Genomic DNA, 23,897 nt, shown 5'->3' on the forward strand with positions numbered 1-23,897 from the left:
TCTTGGGTTTCCTGATAGATGCCATCCAGCAAATACTGAATCGGTCTCAGAAAAAATGGCTCTAATAAGAAGGGAACTGAAGAGAACCCTGGTCAAGGAGAGTCTCTCCCTCAGACACATAACCAGGACTACTTGTGTCGTGCTTAAAGGCAATATTCCCAGGATCCTTCATTACAGGGTGTTAGGAAGACTGATGGCAATGCACCTCAGGAGGTGCCAGATGGATCACTGATGTTGAGGATGGTACTCCTCACGCAGTTCGCCAAATGAACCATGCAGAAAGGGCAGGGGAGGGACCGCAGGTTGGCACCAAGCGCATTCCCACACAAAACAACCAAGCTGGCCCATTCTGAATGCTACTTTCATCAGGAACATGGCTTGGCTTCTCCTGGACAATTCTCCTACTGCAAAGCCCTGCACTCTCCTTTCTTCTCTCAGAAGGCAAGTGCTAGAGTGCTAGGCAAACCTGCAGCTTCTTCAGCAACCTACACCAACTTCAGGCAATATCCCCTCACCTCTGGGAGGCTGCCTGTCAGACAGAACACCAGTCCGGGTTACACAGCTACTCTTGGAATACTCTACAGAGCATTCCCTTACTTGGTCAAGAAAAACTTGCAACTCATAACACAGTGATTTCTGTTCAATCCCTGCTTTGCACTCATTTTCCCAGACATGGTATTTAGATACACTGACTAAAGTTCTAGAACTGGGTTGGGGTGGTTGTGTTTCAAATGTGGTTTTCTGGCTGTAGTGCAGACATAACCATTGTGCAAAATGATTGCTCCCATAGTCAATGTTGAGGTGAGCTCCAAGCAGGAATATCCAAAGCAAAGAAAAGATTAAGTATGAGATCTTGGCCCTGGTTGTCAGACTTCCTGAAGTGGTAATCGGGCACAGACACAAGGACAGGCCCTGCCTAGAAACACCCTCCCCTTTAACAAGCAGGAGAGAGGGAGGGAGAAAGAGAGGAATGGATGGATGGATTTAGAGAAGCAAGAGCTGCGAGGCTGAAAACAATGTGTAATTTTATGGCGCAGAGAAAGTGTAGATCTGAAAGGTAAAATTGTCTTGGCAGGGAACATTTTGTGACATAATAGTAAAACAGTCTCAAGGAAAGGTTCTCATGTTGGTGTAACAGTCAAATGAATCCTTACTAAAACAGGGATGAGCCGTCTAAATCAGGGAACAATTGTAAGGGAAAAAACAACATAATCCGGAGTTGAAAATGCCAAACAAAGCAGCAAAGCTATCAATAGTGATATCAGAATCTTCAAAAATGAATAATTGAGGGAACGGAGGATAGGCACTGGGTAACAGTCTAGATGCCCTAGCCTCAAACAAAATGTAAGAACTAGATAGCAAAGATATAGGTTACAAATACGATATGTATTGCAAAAGGAAAATGTTATGCACCACTTCAGGGTGTCAAAGGTCCTGCTCTGGCAAAGCAGATTAAAGTAGACAGTGTATAATAAAGAAACCATGTAAAAAGGTCCCTGCAGCTGTGGTTCCTGAGGTCACCCTTAGCAGCAAATCACACCTTACAAGCAACACTTAAAGTAACAGTCATCCTTATTTTGCAGGGGCATTAGTTTCCACTGTTTCCTGTATTTTTAATTCAAATGTTGGTGTTTCTAAGGATCAAAACTGAGGTTATGACTCTGGGGATGATCACTTGTTGGGCATGTTTCTGTATTCCGTGTTGAGGAATGATTTACTGTGCAACAAGGCTGCATGTGAGCAGTGATGCCTAAGGTGGATGAAGGACCAGCAAGGGAGATTACCTAGCACAGTGGGGAGATGGTGGAACACAGAGGAGCAGTAACACAAACTGGCAACCTGTCCATGAGCTACTGGCAGGTCCATGCATCAATGAACACCCAATCCAAACCATCCTGGCTACCAAAGGATATGCTTCATCTTGTTTAATTGAGTGCATAAACCAATACAGATTGGGCCGGGGGGCTCAGGCAAAATCTCAAAGCACAATCTCAAAGATTTTGCCTGAGTTGAGGATTCTAGGCTTCTCATTCCAGTGTTTGTTTTCCTGTGTTTCCTACAACTTGACTGAAGCCATGGACACGCTAATATCTGGCCAGTTTATTCAGAATAGTATTTAATGGATAAACTGTTTCGACTATGCTCAGCTTCCTCAGTCTGGGTACATCTAAAGAGGTATCTATTATCTGATTTGCTATCAGGAAAGACCGTATTGCTTTTGGAAGACCAAAGCTCTTGAAGAAGTAAAAGAACTGACCTCTACATCATGCTTTCGTCACTACTATTGCCACAGCTAGCACATTTTACACATGTACTGCAACGGTTGTTGTGACTGTGATTTGTTTACAGAAATCAATGAGATTTCAGGAGGTACTGTACAAGTCGTGATACTTCCACTGGCACAATGGAGCGTGGCTTAGATTGATTGCTGAGGCACTTAAGAGCACCATCCGGCTCCTTGCATTTCCTCCAGTCTTTACTGAAGCAGAGAAGTTTCTTCCCAATTTAGACAATAAATTACCAAAGGTTACCCCCCTTCCCACATTTGCTAGTACTCCAGCCTTGGCAATTATGACTTTCACCCATAAAACCACATAGTAAACATTTTCTCTTCCATGTTAACAACCCAAACAAAAATAATCAAAGCTCATTAGACGAGGTTATGAAGGGATCTGATCTAATTAAGTGTAAAACTGCTCCTTTTCATGAGGTGAACACATTTTTATCAGCCACATCTTGGAAAGACCTAGCAGAGACTTTTTGAAGGAAGGAGACAGTTTAGCCAGTCAAAGCAGCAGAAACTTCATCTTTGCAAGACTGCTTTGCTATAAGCAGCTATTTACTCTTCGGCTCCATGCATAAGACAGGATGCTTCTATGGGATAACAATGTTTCATATACCAGTGGTCTCAAATAGAGCTAATATTCTTATCTGGAGGAGGACAGCTAATTTCTATCTTTCAATTAGCAAGGTATGCTGGGTGGTGGTGAAATCATACTGACCAACAACTGCTCCAAACAACAGTTATCCATTCACTGGTATGTTAATCATTTCCTCACCCACTTCAAAACACACCTCAAGATGTAGTACATGTTTAAATAGTCATTGCATTTCATGCTGGTTCTGTGCTTTGGAACTCCCCATCAGGTGCATCCTAGCCACCTTTGAGACACATCAAACCATTTATGAAGGGAAGCTTCAATATAAGAGGTGATTTACACTAGCAGAAACATTGCAGAGAATGGAACCTAAAAACCAGTTCGCTAATACTTGACAAATTAATGCATATGAAAATGTAAACAATAGGTCAAGTAATATAAATATGTGTACTACACATCAGTTTACATCAATTGCTAAGTCAGCTGACTAGTACGGAGACTGACAATTAGATTAAATAAAAATCACTAATTGGCAGAGTGAGAGAACATAGAAGGACTACAGTAGAATCTCTCTTTAAGACGCAATCTGGGAAGGGTGTCTGGGATAGCTGAGCCTAACCACTATAGGAGCAAGATAGCCCAAAAAAGAAAACTTGAGTAATCCACCTTTCTAAGCCCCATATCTCTATGCCCTCGAATATGGGTACAATAGAATAGGCAGAGTTTAGAATCCTGGGCAACCCTGATCAGACTCTGCAATCAGTTTATATTGATATACCATAATCATAACACAACACACCCCAGAGTAGGGTTTATGTATATAAGTGTGCAATAGGAAATGTCTTTATGATGCTGAAGAAAGCCTACAGGTGAGGGTGGTGAAACTGGTGTCAGACAAACCAAGGCCATTAAGGAATAGTCAGAGAGGATCCTAATAGCTCAGGCTTACATGTTTTAAATCTTGTGGTAGAGAAGTAGCACAAATAAATATAGACCTTTAACCTACCGACACACTTTTAAATGATTCCGTGGAATTTGTACCTTAATTTCTGTCTACAGATGACAAGCATCACAAACATATAACATACTCAAAGTGCTTGTGGTGAACCATCCTAGCAACGTTTGTTGCTGATGAGACCATACAGATGATACATGTTTTAGTGGGTGTGCTTTTTAAAGGAAAATCCCTCTAGGTATTTTCCTATAAATAGTATCCTAATCACATCCTGGTTTCTGTTATGTAGACAGACCAAACATATCATTATGGTTCTATGTTCACAACTTGATTTTCCTTCCAGCTGTTGAGTTCACAATATAATCTATGCTGCTCTCTCTGCGATAGAACATGTATGAATTAAACTAAATGGTTTTATATGTAAAACGTGCCTTTAACGAATTGCAGTTGTTTGGTGTTGCTACTGTGCACCGGAATGTAAGTGCACAATGCCACATAACTGTCATGACCACAGAGAGATACTTCCTCCAACAAAACATTTTTTTGTGAAAAAATGGATGTAAACAATTACTTTTAACAACAGCTTTTAGATTTACAAAAGTTATAGTTTTGAAAATTATAAATGCATTTTCTGTTATCTACTAGCTACTTGGAGAGCATATTGAAATATTCACAATAATACATTATTGGTGTCAATTCCAAGAGCGTGTCTAAGAAGGAAAATATTACTTACCCTATAAGCATTGGCTAGTGGCATGTAGTGCTGTAGATTCATATGCTGTGTGCAATTCTGCCTAGTGTTAGGCTTATATGTGAAAGTTGTTTGTCTTTGAAGAAGTTCTTTGAATCATGAGGTATAGTGACTTCACCCAATACTGGTAATGCGCATGTGGATCAGCTCCCTTGTTAGATTTTTTTTTTGGGGGTGGGGCGGTGTGGGGGGGTTCTGAAAGTGAGAGGACCCAGATAGAGCAAAGTGATACAGGAAAGATGACTATGGACATAAAGGTGTCTGCAGCATTACAGGGCTTCTGGGGATGAGGGTGGGCATATGTGAATCTACAGCAATACATGTCACAAACCAATGCTTACACAGTAAGTAACATTTTCATTCATAGCATGTGTAGTTGTAGACACATACTTCGCATAGACTGCAAAGCACTCCTCTTTTAAGCGGTGGCTAGCCCGAAGATGTTGCAGAAGACTGAAAAACTGTATGTAACACAGCCTAGTCAACTCTAGCCAGTTGGAGGGTTAAAACAGCCACAGAGTAATGTCTAGCAAAAGTGTGTGAGGGGGAACCACGTAGAAGCTTTACAGATGTCAGCTACAGGAATATTACCCAAGGCAGCCATAGAAACACCTTTTTATGGGTTGAGTGGGGTCTAGCAGTACCAGACTAAGATCTTATTGCTTTTCCATAACATGTCTGTGTGCATTTGACTAACCATCGTGCTATACCTGCATTGGACAGATCATGGTCTTTGTGTGGTTTGGAGAAAGAAACAAAGAGCTATTTTGTCTTTCGGGAGGGCTTAGTCTTGTCAATGTAGTATATAAGCTCTCTTTTGACGTCTAGTATATGGAGAGGTTGTTCTGCTACTGACTCTGAACTCAGGAAGAACATTGAGAGATCAATAGTTTGATTATGGTGGAAAATAGAGACCACCTTTGGAAGTTACTTGGGATTTGTCCTGAGGACTAACATATTGTACTGAAGTTGGAAAAAGCACTTTTCCAGGGTAAGAGCCTGAAGCTCACTGACACACCTAAGAGAGGAAATAGATACTCTTCAGGAAGGGACCTATAAGGTGCAAGAGTGGAGTGGCTCAAAAGGACGGCCCATATGCCTTGTTAGAACAATATTAAGGTGTCACCCTTGGTGTTGAGCCCCTCCATGAAAGCTTTATAAACAGGAACCCTGAAAAGGGAAGTCCGTTCTCTATTTTGACGGTAAGTGGTCACAGCCGCCAAAAGAAGTGTATGCAAGGTCTAACTTCTGCAAGTGGAGCAGATAAAAGGCATGCCCTGGAATGCTGTTTGAAGAGGGGCTATATGTTCAGAAAGACAACACAAACCTTTTCAATTTGGCTGTGTAAAAGGCTCTGCTTGTGGGTTTGCATGCCTCTTTAACAACAGCCAAACATTCTGAAGGTAGGTTGAGATACCCAAACTCTAGGACTTCAGGAGCCAAATCATAAGATAACGAGGTTTGGGGTTGGGATGCCTGAATGTGCTTTGATTCTATGAAAGAAGATATGGTCGATTGGGCAGCTCCTCGTGAGGCATTAGAGACAGTTCCAGGAGAGTGGTGAACCGAGTCTGCCTAGCCTAGGTTGGGGCTACTAAGGTGAGAGTGAGGGATATTTGCAGAAGCCTGCGAACCATGAGTGAAAGAGGTAGGAGAGGTGGAAAAGCATAGTTAAATAACCCTGACCAGTTCATCTACAGTGGATTACAGTGGACTGTGGGTGTGTGAACCTGGAGGTGAAGTTTGGGCATGTTGCTCTTTCTGCAGTGGCGAACAGGTTTATGTGGAGAATTCCCTAATGTTGGAACTATAGTATTAAGACTTGGGGGTGGAGTTCCACTAACAGACATGATATGCATCCTGCTGTGCAAGTCTGCGAAATTGTTGTCCACTCAGGGTATGTGCCCTATCAGTAGATGGACTCTGATGTTTCGACCACTGGCAAATGCCCTGGGCTAGAGTGGACAACTACAAGGAGTGCATGCTGTCCTGTTTCTGTAGGTAAAACATGGCAGCTGTGTTGTCTGTCTGGACTAGAATCACTTTTTGTTTAAGGTAAAGGGGGGTGGGGGAGCGCATGGAGGGTTAGCAGGATGGCTAATTACTCCAGGTCATTGATGTGGAGATCCCATTGATCGGGTGTCCACACACCTTGCAAATCAGCTCCTGAAGAAGCGCTCCCCAACCAGAGTGCGACGGGTGTGAGTGTGATGGTCATCTGAAGCACTGGGTCGAATAAGGGCCATCCTTGTAACAGGTTGCTGGCATTCCATCACTGCAGAGAGCGAGGAGTCGAGAAGTATGGCCCCAGATCAACACTAGATCCTCACATTTACCCTCTGCTCATGGCCATTGTGCTGCTAGGCACTACTGCAACGGGATGCATGTGTAATCTGGCATTTGGGACAATAGCAATACAAGAAGTCACCATGCCTAGGAGGCACATGACCTTTCTGACCGTTATCTGATAATCTGGCAGAAAAAGAAGAAGCAGCACTTGGAGTGCTAGTACCCTTGCAGGGCTGGGTCATGCTTTCCCTGTGTGAGGGATGAGTATGGCGCGAGGGATGAGTATGGCCTGAGGAAGGGTTGCACTTGCAGATGGGACCTGGTGGCATTGTTGGTAAAGCCAAGGCTGTGCAACAGCTGTATAGTGACTTGGGTGGGCGCTTGGCACTGCTGTCCCGTTGTACTCTTGATCAGTCAGTCGCACAGGTAAGGGAATATATGGACATCACTCCTTCTGAGATCAGCGGCTGCCACTGCAAGACACTTAGTAAACACACTGGGAGCTATAATCACTCCGAAAGGCAGCACTTTGGACTGATAATACTGACCCCGTACCACAAACCAGAGGAACGGGCATCTTCTGGTCAAGGGTTGTCCTGCTGCCTTGCTGTAGTAGAGGAATAACATCCTGGAGTGTCACCATGTGAAAGTGCTCTCACATGATGTACTTGCTGAGGGGCCTGAGATCGAGGATGGGCTGTAGTAATCTGTCCTTAGAATGAGGAAGTACTGGGAATATACCGCTTTGTCACAGTGTTGTGGCAGCACGGGTTCTATGGCCCCATTGCTGAGTAGTGCAGGCATCTCCTCTTGGAGAAGACGCTTATGTTCCAAGGTAAGTTAGCATCTGCATGGGTGGATGTTTGGTGCTGCTTGGGTGAGTTCTAGGCAGGACCCCTCTGCTAGATCTAAAAACCACTAGTCCCAGGTGATCTCTGTCAGGTGATCTGAAACTCTTGCAATCTTTCCTCGACAGGTGTTATTTGGTCAGGGGGTAAGGGAGCCTCTGCCATTGTTGTTTTTATAGCCTTCCCCGTGGTAACCCCGGGAGATTGTTTGCTGCTGTTGTTGTCTGGGAAAGGACGGGACACCTCAGGGATGGTGGTTTTGGTGCATCCACAATATTGTGTACGTCAAAAGGAGCTATGGGCAGATTAAGTATGTAAGCTGTAGGAAGTTGGCTCTGTATGTGCTATTTCAAAGTAAGGAATAGCATGCACAGAGTCCAAGGGTTCCCCTTAGAGGTAAAATAGTGGTAAAAAGAGATAATACTAATGCTCTATTTTGTGGTAGTGTGGTCGAGCAGTAGGCTTATCCAAGGAGTAGTGTTAAGCATTTGTTGTACATACCCATAGACAATAAATGAGGTACACACACTCAGAGACAAATCCAGCCAATAGGTTTTTATATAGAAAAATATATTTTCTTAGTTTATTTTAAGAACCACAGGTTCAAATTCTACATGTAATATCTCATTCGAAAGGTATTGCAGGTAAGTACTTTAGGAACTTCAAATCATCAAAATTGCATGTATACTTTTCAAGTTATTCACAAATAGCTGTTTTAAAAGTGGACATTTAGTGCAATTTTCACAGTTCCTAGGGGAGGTAAGTATTTGTTAGGTTAACCAGGTAAGTAAGACACTTACAGGGCTTAGTTCTTGGTCCAAGGTAGCCCACCGTTGGGGGTTCAGAGCAACCCCAAAGTCACCACACCAGCAGCTCAGGGCCGGTCAGGTGCAGAGTTCAAAGTGGTGCCCAAAACACATAGGCTAGAATGGAGAGAAGGGGGTGCCCCGGTTCCGGTCTGCTTGCAGGTAAGTACCCGCGTCTTCGGAGGGCAGACCAGGGGGGTTTTGTAGGGCACCGGGGGGGACACAAGCCCACACAGAAATTTCACCCTCAGCAGCGCGGGGGCGGCCGGGTGCAGTGTAGAAACAAGCGTCGGGTTTGTAATGGAAGTCAATGGGAGATCTAGGGATCTCTTCAGCGCTGCAGGCAGGCAAGGGGGGGGGTTCCTCGGGGAAACCTCCACTTGGTCAAGGGAGAGGGACTCCTGGGGGTCACTCCTCCAGTGAAAGTCCGGTCCTTCAGGTCCTGGGGGCTGCGGGTGCAGGGTCTCTCCCAGGTGTCGGGACTTAGGATTCAAAGAGTCGCGGTCAGGGGAAGCCTCGGGATTCCCTCTGCAGGCGGCGCTGTGGGGGCTCAGGGGGGACAGGTTTTTGTACTCCCAGTCTTAGAGTAGTCCTGGGGTCCCTCCTGAGGTGTTGGATCGTCACCAGCCGAGTCGGGGTCGCCGGGTGCAGTGTTGCAAGTCTCACGCTTCTTGCGGGGAGCTTGCAGGGTTCTTTAAAGCTGCTGGAAACAAAGTTGCAGCTTTTCTTGGAGCAGGTCCGCTGTCCTCGGGAGTTTCTTGTCTTTTCGAAGCAGGGGCAGTCCTCAGAGGATGTCGAGGTCGCTGGTCCCTTTGGAAGGCGTCGCTGGAGCAGGATCTTTGGAAGGCAGGAGACAGGCCGGTGAGTTTCTGGAGCCAAGGCAGTTGTCGTCTTCTGGTCTTCCTCTGCAGGGGTTTTCAGCTAGGCAGTCCTTCTTCTTGTAGTTGCAGGAATCTAATTTTCTAGGGTTCAGGGTAGCCCTTAAATACTAAATTTAAGGGCGTGTTTAGGTCTGGGGGGTTAGTAGCCAATGGCTACTAGCCCTGAGGGTGGGTACACCCTTTTTGTCCCTCCTCCCAAGGGGAGGGGGTCACAATCCTAACCCTATTGGGGGAATCCTCCATCTGCAAGATGGAGGATTTCTAAAAGTTAGAGTCACTTCAGCTCAGGACACCTTAGGGGCTGTCCTGACTGGTCAGTGACTCCTCCTTGTTGCTTTCTTTGTTCCCTCCAGCCTTGCCGCCAAAAGTGGGGGCCGTGGCCGGAGGGGGCGGGCAACTCCACTAAGCTGGAGTGCCCTGCTGGGCTGTGACAAAGGGGTGAGCCTTTGAGGCTCACCGCCAGGTGTTACAGCTCCTGCCTGGGGGAGGTGTTAGCATCTCCACCCAGTGCAGGCTTTGTTACTGGCCTCAGAGTGACAAAGGCACTCTCCCCATGGGGCCAGCAACATGTCTCTGGTGTGGCAGGCTGCTGGAACTAGTCAGCCTACACAGACAGTCGGTTAAGTTTCAGGGGGCACCTCTAAGGTGCCCTCTGTGGTGTATTTTACAATAAAATGTACACTGGCATCAGTGTGCATTTATTGTGCTGAGAAGTTTGATACCAAACTTCCCAGTTTTCAGTGTAGCCATTATGGTGCTGTGGAGTTCGTGTTTGACAGACTCCCAGACCATATACTCTTATGGCTACCCTGCACTTACAATGTCTAAGGTTTTGTTTAGACACTGTAGGGGTACCATGCTCATGCACTGGTACCCTCACCTATGGTATAGTGCACCCTGCCTTAGGGCTGTAAGGCCTGCTAGAGGGGTGGCTTACCTATACTGCATAGGCAGTGAGAGGCTGGCATGGCACCCTGAGGGGAGTGCCATGTCGACTTACTCGTTTTGTCCTCACTAGCACACACAAGCTGGCAAGCAGTGTGTCTGTGCTGAGTGAGAGGTCTCCAGGGTGGCATAAGACATGCTGCAGCCCTTAGAGACCTTCCTTGGCATCAGGGCCCTTGGTACTAGAAGTACCAGTTACAAGGGACTTATCTGGATGCCAGGGTCTGCCAATTGTGGATACAAAAGTACAGGTTAGGGAAAGAACACTGGTGCTGGGGCCTGGTTAGCAGGCCTCAGCACACTTTCAATTGTAAACATAGCATCAGCAAAGGCAAAAAGTCAGGGGGCAACCATGCCAAGGAGGCATTTCCTTACACAACCCCCCCCCCCAAACGAAAGAGGATGAGACTAACCTTTCCCAAGAGAGTCTTCATTTTCTAAGTGGAAGAACCTGGAAAGGCCATCTGCATTGGCATGGGCAGTCCCAGGTCTGTGTTCCACTATAAAGTCCATTCCCTGTAGGGAGATGGACCACCTCAACAGTTTAGGATTTTCACCTTTCATTTGCATCAGCCATTTGAGAGGTCTGTGGTCAGTTTGAACTAGGAAGTGAGTCCCAAAGAGGTATGGTCTCAGCTTCTTCAGGGACCAAACCACAGCAAAGGCCTCCCTCTCAATGGCACTCCAACGCTGCTCCCTGGGGAGTAACCTCCTGCTAATGAAAGCAACAGGCTGGTCAAGGCCATCATCATTTGTTTGGGACAAAACTGCCCCTATCCCATGTTCAGAGGCATCAGTCTGCACAATGAACTGCTTAGAATAATCTGGAGCTTTTAGAACTGGTGCTGAGCACATTGCTTGTTTCAGGGTGTCAAAGGCCTGTTGGCATTCCACAGTCCAGTTCACTTTCTTGGGCATTTTCTTGGAGGTGAGTTCAGTGAGGGCTGTCACAATGGATCCATATCCCTTCACAAACCTCCTGTAATACCCAGTCAAGCCAAGGAATGCCCTGACTTGAGTCTGGGTTTTTGGAGCTACCCAGTCCAGAATAGTCTGGATCTTGGGTTGGAGTGGCTGAACTTGGCCTCCACCTACAAGGTGTCCCAAGTAAACCACAGTTCCCTGCCCTATCTGGCATTTGGATGCCTTGATAGAGAGGCCTGCAGATTGCAGAGCCTTCAAAACCTTCTTCAGGTGGACCAGGTGATCCTGCCAGGTGGAGCTAAAGACAGCAATATCATCAAGATAAGCTGTGCTAAAGGACTCCAAGCCAGCAAGGACTTGATTCACCAACCTTTGGAAGGTGGCAGGGGCATTCTTTAAACCAAAGGGCATAACAGTAAACTGATAATGCCCATCAGGTGTGGAGAATGCTGTTTTCTCTTTTGCTCCAGGTGCCATTTTTATTTGCCAGTACCCTGCTGTCAAGTCAAAGGTACTTAAGAATTTGGCAGCACCTAATTTATCTATGAGCTCATCAGCTCTTGGAATTGGATGAGCATCTGTCTTGGTGACAGAATTGAGCCCTCTGTAGTCCACACAAAACCTCATCTCTTTCTTTCCATCTTTGGTGTGAGGTTTGGGGACTAAGACCACTGGGCTAGCCCAGGGGCTGTCAGAGCGCTCAATTACTCCCAATTCCAGCATCTTGTGGACTTCCACCTTGATGCTTTCCTTAACATGGTCAGACTGTCTAAAGATTTTGTTTTTGACAGGCATGCTGTCTCCTGTGTCCACATCATGGGTACACAGGTGTGTCTGACCAGGGGTTAAGGAGAAGAGTTCAGGAAACTGTTGTAGGACTCTCCTACAATCAGCTTGCTGTTGGCCAGAGAGGGTGTCTGAGTAGATCACTCCATCTACTGTGCCATCTTTTGGGTCTGATGACAGAAGATCAGGGAGAGGTTCACTCTCTGCCTCCTGATCCTCATCTGTTACCATCAACAGATTCACATCAGCCCTGTCATGGAAGAGCTTAAGGCGGTTCACATGGATCACCCTCTTGGGGCTCCTGCTTGTGCCCAGGTCCACCAGGTAGGTGACCTGACTCTTCCTTTCTAGCACTGGGTAAGGGCCACTCCATTTGTCCTGGAGTGCCCTGGGAGCCACAGGCTCCAGAACCCAGACTTTCTGCCCTGGTTGGAACTCAACCAGTGCAGCCTTTTGGTCATACCAAAACTTCTGGAGCTGTTGGCTGGCCTCAAGGTTTTTGGTTGCCTTTTCCATGTACTCTGCCATTCTAGAGCGAAGGCCAAGTACATAGTCCACTATGTCCTGTTTAGGCTCATGGAGAGGTCTCTCCCAGCCTTCTTTAACAAGGGCAAGTGGTCCCCTTACAGGATGACCAAACAGAAGTTCAAAGGGTGAGAATCCTACTCCCTTCTGTGGCACCTCTCTGTAAGCGAAAAGCAGACATGGCAAGAGGACATCCCATCTCCTTTTGAGTTTTTCTGGGAGCCCCATGATCATGCCTTTTAATGTCTTGTTGAATCTCTCAACCAAGCCATTAGTTTGTGGATGGTATGGTGTAGTGAATTTATAAGTCACTCCACACTCATTCCACATGTGCTTTAGGTATGCTGACATGAAGTTGGTACCTCTGTCAGACACCACCTCCTTAGGGAAACCCACTCTGGTAAAGATACCAATGAGGGCCTTGGCTACTGCAGGGGCAGTAGTCGACCTAAGGGGAATAGCTTCAGGATACCTGGTAGCATGATCCACTACTACCAGGATGTACATATTTCCTGAGGCTGTGGGAGGTTCTAGTGGACCAACTATGTCCACACCCACTCTTTCAAAGGGAACACCCACCACTGGAAGTGGAATGAGGGGGCCTTTGGATGCCCACCTGTCTTACCACTGGCTTGACAGGTGGGGCAGGAGAGGCAAAACTCCTTAACCATGTTGGACATATTGGGCCAGTAGAAGTGGTTGACTAACCTCTCCCACGTCTTGGTTTGTCCCAAATGTCCAGCAAGGGGAATGTCATGGGCCAATGTTAGGATGAACTCTCTGAACAGCTGAGGCACTACCACTCTCCTAGTGGCACCAGGTTTGGGGTCTCTGGCCTCAGTGTACAGGAGTCCATCTTCCCAATAGACCCTATGTGTTCCATTTTTCTTGCCTTTGGACTCTTCAGCAGCTTGCTGCCTAAGGCCTTCAAGAGAGGGACAGGTTTCTTGCCCCTTACACAGCTCCTCCCCTGGGCCTAAGAGCTCAACCTGATAAGGTTCAAGCTCCAAAGGCTCAGTTCCCTCAGAGGGCAGAACTTCTTCCTGAGAAGAGAGGTTCCCTTTCTTTTGCTGTGTTGCAGTTGGTTTCCCAACTGACTTTCCTGTTCTCTTGGTAGGCTGGGCCATTTTTCCAGACTCCAGCTCTACTTTTTCACCCTGTGCCTTGCATTGTGCTCTTGTTTTCACACAAACCAGTTCAGGGATACCCAGCATTGCTGCATGGGTTTTTAGTTCTACCTCAGCCCATGCTGAGGACTCCAGGTCATTTCCAAGCAGACAGTCCACTGGGATATTTGAGGAGACCACCACCTGTTTCAGGCCATTGACCCCTCCCCATTCTAAAGTAACCATTGCCATGGGATGTACTTTTCTCTGATTGTCAGCGTTGGTGACTGTGTAAGTTTTTCCAGTCAGGTATTGGCCAGGGGAAACCAGTTTCTCTGTCACCATGGTGACACTGGCACCTGTATCCCTCAGGCCCTCTATTCTAGTCCCATTAATTAAGAGTTGCTGTCTGTATTTTTGCATGTTAGGCGGCCAGACAGCTAGTGTGGCTAAATCCACCCCACCCTCAGAAACTAGAGTAGCTTCAGTGTGGACCCTGATTTGCTCTGGGCACACTGTTGATCCCACTATGAGACTAGCCATACCAGTGTTACCTGGATGGGAGTTTGGAGTGGAACCTTTCTTGGGACAGGCCTTGTCTCCAGTTTGGTGTCCATGCTGTTTACAGCTATGACACCAGGCCTTTTTGGGATCAAAGTTTTTACCCTTGTACCCATTGTTTTGTGAAGAGGCTCTGGGCCCACCCTCCTGTGCAGGTTTTTGGGGACCTGTAGAAGACTCTTTACTATTTTCAGTTTTGGTTGTCTCATCACCCTTCCCCTGGGGAGTCTTTGTGACCCCTTTCTTTTGGTCACCCCCTGTTGAAGTCTTGGACACCCTTGTCTTGACCCAATGGTCCGCCTTCTTTCCCAATTCTTGGGGAGAAATTGGTCCTAGGTCTACCAGATGCTGATGCAGTTTATCATTGAAACAATTACTCAATAGGTGTTCTTTCACAAATAAATTGTACAGCCCATCATAATTACTTACACCACTGCCTTGAATCCAACCATCTAGTGTTTTCACTGAGTAGTCAACAAAGTCAACCCAGGTCTGGCTCGAGGATTTTTGAGCCCCTCTGAACCTAATCCTGTACTCCTCAGTGGAGAATCCAAAGCCCTCAATCAGGGTACCCTTCATGAGGTCATAAGATTCTGCATCTTTTCCAGAGAGTGTGAGGAGTCTATCCCTACACTTTCCAGTGAACATTTCCCAAAGGAGAGCACCCCAGTGAGATCTGTTCACTTTTCTGGTTACACAAGCCCTCTCAAAAGCTGTGAACCATTTGGTGATGTCATCACCATCTTCATATTTTGTCACAATCCCTTTGGGGATTTTTAACATGTCAGGAGAATCTCTGACCCTATTTATATTGCTGCCACCATTGATGGGTCCTAGGCCCATCTCTTGTCTTTCCCTTTCTATGGCTAGGAGCTGTCTCTCTAAAGCCAATCTTTTGGCCATCCTGGCTAACAGGAGGTCATCTTCACTGAGAGCATCCTCAGTGATTTCAGAAATGTGGGACCCTCCTGTGAGGGACTCACTATTTCTGACTAACACAGTTGGAGACAGGACTTGAGGGGTCCTGTTCTCCCTATTTAGGACTGGAGGAGGGACATTGGCCTCCAAGTCACTAATTTCTTCCTCTGTGAGGTCATCATCAGAGGGGTTGGCTTTTTCAAACTCTGCCAACAGCTCCTGGAGCTGAATTTTGGTAGGTCTGGAGCCAATGGTTATTTTTTTGATATTACAGAGAGACCTTAGCTCCCTCATCTTAAGATGGAGGTAAGGTGTGGTGTCGAGTTCCACCACCTGCATCTCTGTATCAGACATTATTCTGCTAAGAGTTGGAATACTTTTTTAAGAATCTAAAACTGTTTCTAGAATCTAATTCAAACTTTTAACAAACTTTTAAACTCTAAAAAGACAATGCTAAACAGGGACTTAACACACAAGGCCCTAGCAGGACTTTTAAGAATTTAGAAAAATTTCAAATTGCAAAAATGAATTTCTAATGACAATTTTGGAATTTGTCGTGTGATCAGGTATTGGCTGAGTAGTCCAGCAAATGCAAAGTCTTGTACCCCACCGCTGATCCACCAATGTAGGAAGTTGGCTCTGTATGTGCTATTTCAAAGTAAGGAATAGCATGCACAGAGTCCAAGGGTTCCCCTTAGAGGTAAAATAGTGGTAAAAAGAGATAATACTAATGCTCTATTTTGTGGTAGTGTGGTCGAGCAGTAGGCTTATCCAAGGAGTAGTGTTAAGCATTTGTTGTACATACCCATAGACAATAAATGAGGTACACACACTCAGAGACAAATCCAGCCAATAGGTTTTTATATAGAAAAATATCTTTTCTTAGTTTATTTTAAGAACCACAGGTTCAAATTCTACATGTAATATCTCATTCGAAAGGTATTGCAGGTAAGTACTTTAGGAACTTCAAATCATCAAAATTGCATGTATACTTTTCAAGTTATTCACAAATAGCTGTTTTAAAAGTGGACACTTAGTGCAATTTTCACAGTTCCTAGGGGAGGCCATTTGAGAGGTCTGTGGTCAGTTTGAACTAGGAAGTGAGTCCCAAAGAGGTATGGTCTTCCTCTGCAGGGGTTTTCAGCTAGGCAGTCCTTCTTCTTGTAGTTGCAGGAATCTAATTTTCTAGGGTTCAGGGTAGCCCTTAAATACTAAATTTAAGGGCGTGTTTAGGTCTGGGGGGTTAGTAGCCAATGGCTACTAGCCCTGAGGGTGGGTACACCCTTTTTGTCCCTCCTCCCAAGGGGAGGGGGTCACAATCCTAACCCTATTGGGGGAATCCTCCATCTGCAAGATGGAGGATTTCTAAAAGTTAGAGTCACTTCAGCTCAGGACACCTTAGGGGCTGTCCTGACTGGTCAGTGACTCCTCCTTGTTGCTTTCTTTGTTCCCTCCAGCCTTGCCGCCAAAAGTGGGGGCCGTGGCCGGAGGGGGCGGGCAACTCCACTAAGCTGGAGTGCCCTGCTGGGCTGTGACAAAGGGGTGAGCCTTTGAGGCTCACCGCCAGGTGTTACAGCTCCTGCCTGGGGGAGGTGTTAGCATCTCCACCCAGTGCAGGCTTTGTTACTGGCCTCAGAGTGACAAAGGCACTCTCCCCATGGGGCCAGCAACATGTCTCTGGTGTGGCAGGCTGCTGGAACTAGTCAGCCTACACAGACAGTCGGTTAAGTTTCAGGGGGCACCTCTAAGGTGCCCTCTGTGGTGTATTTTACAATAAAATGTACACTGGCATCAGTGTGCATTTATTGTGCTGAGAAGTTTGATACCAAACTTCCCAGTTTTCAGTGTAGCCATTATGGTGCTGTGGAGTTCGTGTTTGACAGACTCCCAGACCATATACTCTTATGGCTACCCTGCACTTACAATGTCTAAGGTTTTGTTTAGACACTGTAGGGGTACCATGCTCATGCACTGGTACCCTCACCTATGGTATAGTGCACCCTGCCTTAGGGCTGTAAGGCCTGCTAGAGGGGTGGCTTACCTATACTGCATAGGCAGTGAGAGGCTGGCATGGCACCCTGAGGGGAGTGCCATGTCGACTTACTCGTTTTGTCCTCACTAGCACACACAAGCTGGCAAGCAGTGTGTCTGTGCTGAGTGAGAGGTCTCATGCCAAGGAGGCATTTCCTTACATAAGCCATACATGGCTTTAGCCATTTCAGTACCCTTTATCATTTTTCCAACATCTGGTCAACCTGTGGGCTGAATAGTTGCTCACCATCAAAAGGCAAATAGACCAGATGCTGCTATACCTTCAGTTTAAAACCAGAAACATGCAGCCTGGCATGTCTGCAGAGAAGGATACTGGTATTTACCCCATGAAAAGCAGTATCTGCTCCATCTAGGGCACATCATATGTTTGTGGTGGATATAACCTTCCCCCACAGCTACTAAATTCTGTCCCCTTTTCTTGTATTGGCCCGGAAGGTGTTGCAGTAACTCCTTGATCTCGTCCCAGTGGGAGCGACCGTACCAGGAATGTAAGCCCAGACTGGGCTGCTATGCGTTTCCCTGTCATGTCTATTTTCTTACTCTCCCGGTCGAGAGGGGAAATCCCCTATCCCTGGGAATTTGCACCTTTAAGGCCATGTGTACAACCAGGGAGTCAAGTAGGGGTACCATGCTCATGCACTGGTACCCTCACCTATGGTATAGTGCACCCTGCCTTAGGGCTGTAAGGCCTGCTAGAGGGGTGGCTTACCTATACTGCATAGGCAGTGAGAGGCTGGCATGGCACCCTGAGGGGAGTGCCATGTCGACTTACTCGTTTTGTCCTCACTAGCACACACAAGCTGGCAAGCAGTGTGTCTGTGCTGAGTGAGAGGTCTCATGCCAAGGAGGCATTTCCTTACATAAGCCATACATGGCTTTAGCCATTTCAGTACCCTTTATCATTTTTCCAACATCTGGTCAACCTGTGGGCTGAATAGTTGCTCACCATCAAAAGGCAAATAGACCAGATGCTGCTATACCTTCAGTTTAAAACCAGAAACATGCAGCCTGGCATGTCTGCAGAGAAGGATACTGGTATTTACCCCATGAAAAGCAGTATCTGCTCCATCTAGGGCACATCATATGTTTGTGGTGGATATAACCTTCCCCCACAGCTACTAAATTCTGTCCCCTTTTCTTGTATTGGCCCGGAAGGTGTTGCAGTAACTCCTTGATCTCGTCCCAGTGGGAGCGACCGTACCAGGAATGTAAGCCCAGACTGGGCTGCTATGCGTTTCCCTGTCATGTCTATTTTCTTACTCTCCCGGTCGAGAGGGGAAATCCCCTATCCCTGGGAATTTGCACCTTTAAGGCCATGTGTACAACCAGGGAGTCAAGTTGTAGGTGGCTCCTGATGGAGAGAGGGTCGGTAGTAGAAGGTTTATAGTTCTTGTCGACCCTAGGCGTGATGACTCGTGCCTTGACAGGGTCCATAAAGAGGGTGTTTTGAGCATCCCCCTAAGCACTGGCAAGTACGGAATGGACCTCTGTGTGGTGGATGGTGTTACCATGAGGAAGCCAGCCTCCTTAGGTTGTTTATGCATTTCCACCTTGTGGAAAGCAGTTGCCCTTTGCAGTACTGTCATCCAGGGGGAAGGCTTAAGCTGATAGAGGTTCGGGTCCGTGTTACCCGGAGGCTCCAAAGCCAATCATCCCAAAGATTATCATGAGATTTTGGGTCACAAGGTGAATCGTATGGGTCATAGGTAGACCTTGGACTATCACTGCCAAACCCTGACGGAGGGGAATCCGGAGGTGACTCTGGAGAAAGGTGTACTGGTAGTAGTGGGGAGCATATTTCCAGTAATGGGTTTGAAGGTGGACGTGGGGGTTTTGGAGAATGCAAAAGAGGGAGTAAGGTCAAAACAGAGGTAAGCATGGTAAAGGAGAGGGTAGAGGGATGCCCTTGCTATGGCGCCTAGGTTTCTTGGGCACAGACTGCAAAGGTGGATTCAGGGCCTCCTCAAAAGTCTGTTTCCTTTTCAAGGAATAGGGTCCTTTGTCTGAAGAGCAGGCCTAGATTTAATTCGTCCAATCTCGGGATGAATGCGTATGACCTGCTGTCTAGCATACAGCTCCTCTTGAAGGTGCTGTAAGATTGGTTGATTTTGATCCTTGGAACCAAAAGAGGATGCTGCACTGTACACCAGTTTTCTGGGAGCCAAGGATGTTCTCTGGCCTGCTGGCACCGAACCAGATTTCAGCTACAAAGGCTTGGATTTTAGGACAGCTTCACAGGTGTCCTTGAGGCAGAAGCCGAAGAGCTAGGCTTCGATGCCGAGAGCTATGTTTGTGTCGGCTCAGACTCTGAAGTTTGATGCTGAATATAGCTTTGCGGCAGTGAAGCACCGGAGGCCTAATGACTAACCTGTGAGCTCGACACTTAGCTTCCGACTGGTGTGAAAGGGAGGGAAGCAGGATGTCAGTAATCATCTTTTTGGAAGTGAACGCTGTGCGGCTGGAGGGTCATCTGCCTCTATGTCAGAGCCAGAGTCGTCATCTATCTCAAACACCTGAGGATCTGCACAGGAAGCCTATGTCTGATATTAACCCTCGATCTCCTGTTCTCCAGACAGGTTCACAGTATCCTCCGTTCAGTGGTGAGCCAACAAAGCTGAAATGATGCAATGACCCTAATGGCGCCAGAGTGTTTTCTTGTTACGGAAGGCAAGGCTCGCCGACTAGGAGGTCTCCTGATGGTCCAGAGAAAGACTGAGATATACACCTGATGGAAGTCTGTCCTCAGGCACTTCGCCTAACAGTTCAGGAAGTAGCAGAATGGTGTCCTTTCCATTACAGTTATATTATTCTGTGCCGAAAAATGAATGGAACCCCTATGGGGCCAGGCCCTGTACAGGGCGTTAAAGCTGTTCCAATGTGGAACCAAAGCAAAGGCAATGCAATGCTTCGAACAGATGCTGAGAGACATTGTTAATTCGTCCATCAAGTAAGAAGGATGGGAGCGGGACAGGGAAGAACACCAAGCGGCGTCGAACTGGAGCTCGACAGGACATGTTTGAACTTGATGGCAGAGAAAAAGTAATATAACAATGGAGCGGATGCTTATGCATATTACCAGCAAAGGTTAGAGTCACTATACCTCCTGACTAGAAGGACTTTTTAGAAGAAAATCAACTTGCACACCCAACAGTAGATGACAAAAGTATGCACAGCACAGTATATACAGCTACACATGCCATAGACAAGATGTTTTGTTTCAAAGTTCACATCATTTTTTCAAACAAGACCAACAAATGGATACAGCATTATGCCTGATATCTGAATTTAGAATGCATTCCTTCAACCATACTTTGTATCCCCCTTATTTTTCATAATGTAGTAAAGCTGATTAAATGCAGCTCAGCTCACTCATTGACAATGGTGCCTTTTTCTCCTCAGTTCAAAGGTACATGTGCTTTCACTTTAATCCATTATCAATATTTAAATCAAGTAGATGGGTGGGATTATGGATAGTGTGATTCTGAATATGTTGATGTAGATGAAGTTAGCTAGTTGAAGACGGGTGAGAACAGATGTTGGAATAAGATTTAAAAAGATGCTGGAAGGGAGCTGGGCTAGTCAGTTGCCGAAAGGGAGGACAATGACTGTTATAAAGGGGTGATCTAAGTGTACTAGTGGGTAAGCCACTAACCGCCTTTGTGATGATAAAATTCTTGCTTTTATCTTGGATCATGCTTTGCTCTGCCAACTACTGTTGTCTCCCTGCTAATTTCCATGCTACTTTTAAGTCAGTTTGAAGATTTGTGGAAAGGTGGCACATGCTGTAACTTGTCCAGTCTTACAGTTTAGTGACAATAGTGCTTTGGATTGTACTATTGGTGGGACAGCAAGATCATTAACTGCTGCATGTTCAGTCTTGCCACAGTCTTGCCACAAGAGGGGTACCCTACACGATGCACCCTATCAGTAGCTTTGTTTGCGTTCTGGTTTATCACCTGTTGGAATTTGTGTTGGAGACTCAGGTGGAACCCACGCTTCCCTGGAGGATCACACATGAAGGTTGCAATCATATGAAACTGACTTTTATAGTATCAATATAGGGCACTATGGGAGAGCCATATTCGGACAGGGAGGACATTGCAGTATTGCATGCATGATGACTATCCTGGATGTCCTCAAGATAAATAAGGGACAGTGCTCCTCAACTGTTTTTTTTTTTTTTTTTAAAGCCAGCTTTCCTGTCCTGCACAACCCTTAACTACCTGTGTACCTAACTAGCCGACATTAACTGGATTTCTGGTTTTCCTGATTTTTTTGTTTGTTCCATTTCAGCTTGGTGTTTTAGAATGTCAACTGAATTGGCTTCAACTACACTGTCCAGGATATTCATACCTATAGCACAGCCGTTTTATTATTTGGTGTTTTCTTGCGTTTCTTCGTATTGCAATAGTTAGTACCATCCCACCAATGTAACTTTATGCTGCTCTTTCCTGGTGAAGAGACTGTACTGTTCATATTTTGTTTGCATGTACCTGTAAACACACTCTGTACCATATCATTTCTATGGCAACACTGAGGGGTTTCTCCAACATCTTGTGCCAGTAAGCAACATGCAATAAAATGCTGTTAGGGAAGGAATATGAGGACTATACTCACACTCTTAATACATTGTTTACGGCATAATTCAGCCTTCTTGCTGTATAATCCTAGAGCTCCACAGCATTGCTTGCACCTGCTGCAGAATCTTCTGGCTCCACTTCTCTACACCCTTCAACCTACAGTCCCTCATTTATCCTCCAAGTTTTCGCAAAAAGGAAGAGTGTGTAGGCATTGTTAGTTTTGTCATTTCTGTTCTCGTTAAGACTAATTGAAACCAGTTATGACAAAGTTTAGCCAAGGTTTTGGCTAGCCTGTTCATCCAAGTCTGCTTTGCACAGTCTACTGCTGCTCTAGTTTGCATTATCACTGGACTCCTCGCATGATCATTTTTGGATTTTACTGTGAAATCTGGACCTTTTCTTGTAGTTAGTTATGTTGATAACAATCCCAAAATTGTGTTTTTCTAAGGTGGACAAGGTTCAATGTGTCAGCTTAGGCTGTAAAAAAAAAATTGTTTGACAGAGTATTTATAAGAACCTCAGGTTGGGCCTTTCTAATGGAACACCATTTTGCAGATGAACTATTATTTATTTTATTCTGCTACTGTAATCTTGCCTTTAAAGTAGGCTTGCTGAACAGCTCCAAGAGCTTTTCTAAAACACAGGAATGGAGTTACATTCTCCGCTAATGAGATGTTAAACTTCTCCTTTCACTTATTCCCTGTGCACCTCTGTGACAGTGAGCAGATTATTTAGTCAAAACAACTATACCAAATGCTTACCTGCTGCTTTAACATTGATACTGTAGTGTATGCATGGACCTGGATTGTAATATTCACAGAAGAGGTTGCATCTTCAACACCAACCTTCATACTGAAAACAAGAAGAAAAGGACACTGTTATGCACCAGGAATATAATTTTCACTGGGACCGTTAAGGGAAATTCAGCTACATCCCTCACTATTCCCAACTCTGACTACTCTTATTTACCATAACCTTCAGCCATGCAGCTTTCAAAGTTCAGCATAAGAGCATGTTTGGTTTACAGACCTTCCAACATGCATATAGTTTTAATAGCTTTTCCATGTTATCGCTAAGGTCCAAACTCTTGTTTAACAACCTAATAAAGTCTTGGAACTGCAGCCTTAGATTCAAAGACAATTTTAGTAAACACCTGAAACTGTAGGATGTGGTTTGTGTTCATCTTTTCTTTTATTTATTTGTCAAACCCACATGGTACAAGGTCACGTTCAATGGAGGAACCACATTACGGAGACTAGGTTTTAGCTAAATGCTGCCCATCTTCTGTCTGGCATATGCGGAGTAAGCCTGTCAAGTAGATGAAGTAAAATGACTTAACCAGAGATTAACAATAGGGTTTCCTACTAAGAAATGGAAAAAGATGGGATTAAGAGGCTATGGAAACAAAAATGGAAAACTCAATAGCTCTGATACTTTTTGCATTAGATTCAGAATGAGTTTCCTGCCTCCTGAAGAAATCCTAAAAATGAAGCATATCAAAAAAGACTGGATGCCGCGAGGCAGGTTATTATCAAAAAGTAAACAAGTTTCCATATTTATATATAAGGTTTCTGGATCTGAAATCAATGTATAGCTGTATCTATAATTAAAAGCCTTAAACAAAAGCAGCAAGTCTTTTTTCACTGTTGAGGGAGCTGTAGGTTTGAGCAATGGTACTTTACTCAAGGTAGAATCCTCAGGAGATCGGCTCAAGGCACGGGCAGCTAACAGCACTCTTCCTTCTGTGTGCATCTGAACTCTCATACTGGCTTTCAGGTGCTGAACATTAAATATGTTCCTAAAGTCCATGAAGAAAAGGCTTAAACTAGGTGCACCTCTCTTATACAAGATGATTTCTCTTTTGGTGCATAGCACTACGAGGCTCCTCAGCTAGGTTTATTCTGTAACTACCAACAAGTTCACGTCTCAGAAAAAGAAGAAGCTATGTTAATGCGGTTGTACTAATTTTGTTACTTTTTAGCGGCTGGTTACAGACAGCTTCAGCAGTTTGTTTCTAGATGCTAACCAGGTGCACACAGTACAGGGCCAGACGTACTGCTGAAGAACAAGTTACTTACCTTCGGTAACGCT

The 23,897-nt window shown here is 45.6% G+C and overlaps 1 protein-coding gene across 1 annotated transcript in view; it reads right to left on the reverse strand.

Annotated features, from left to right (window-relative positions):
• LOC138282894 (ranBP-type and C3HC4-type zinc finger-containing protein 1-like) overlaps positions 1 to 23,897 on the reverse strand; it is a 383,289-nt gene that overhangs the window by 251,302 nt on the left and 108,090 nt on the right. The window contains exon 5 of the mRNA XM_069220902.1: positions 22,568 to 22,658. Within this exon, the coding sequence (XP_069077003.1) occupies positions 22,568 to 22,658 (91 nt within the window). The remainder of the gene's footprint in view (positions 1 to 22,567; positions 22,659 to 23,897) is intronic.

The sequence above is a fragment of the Pleurodeles waltl genome, chromosome 2_2 (genome assembly GCF_031143425.1).
Source record: "Pleurodeles waltl isolate 20211129_DDA chromosome 2_2, aPleWal1.hap1.20221129, whole genome shotgun sequence".
NCBI classification, from domain to species: Eukaryota; Metazoa; Chordata; class Amphibia; order Caudata; family Salamandridae; genus Pleurodeles; species Pleurodeles waltl.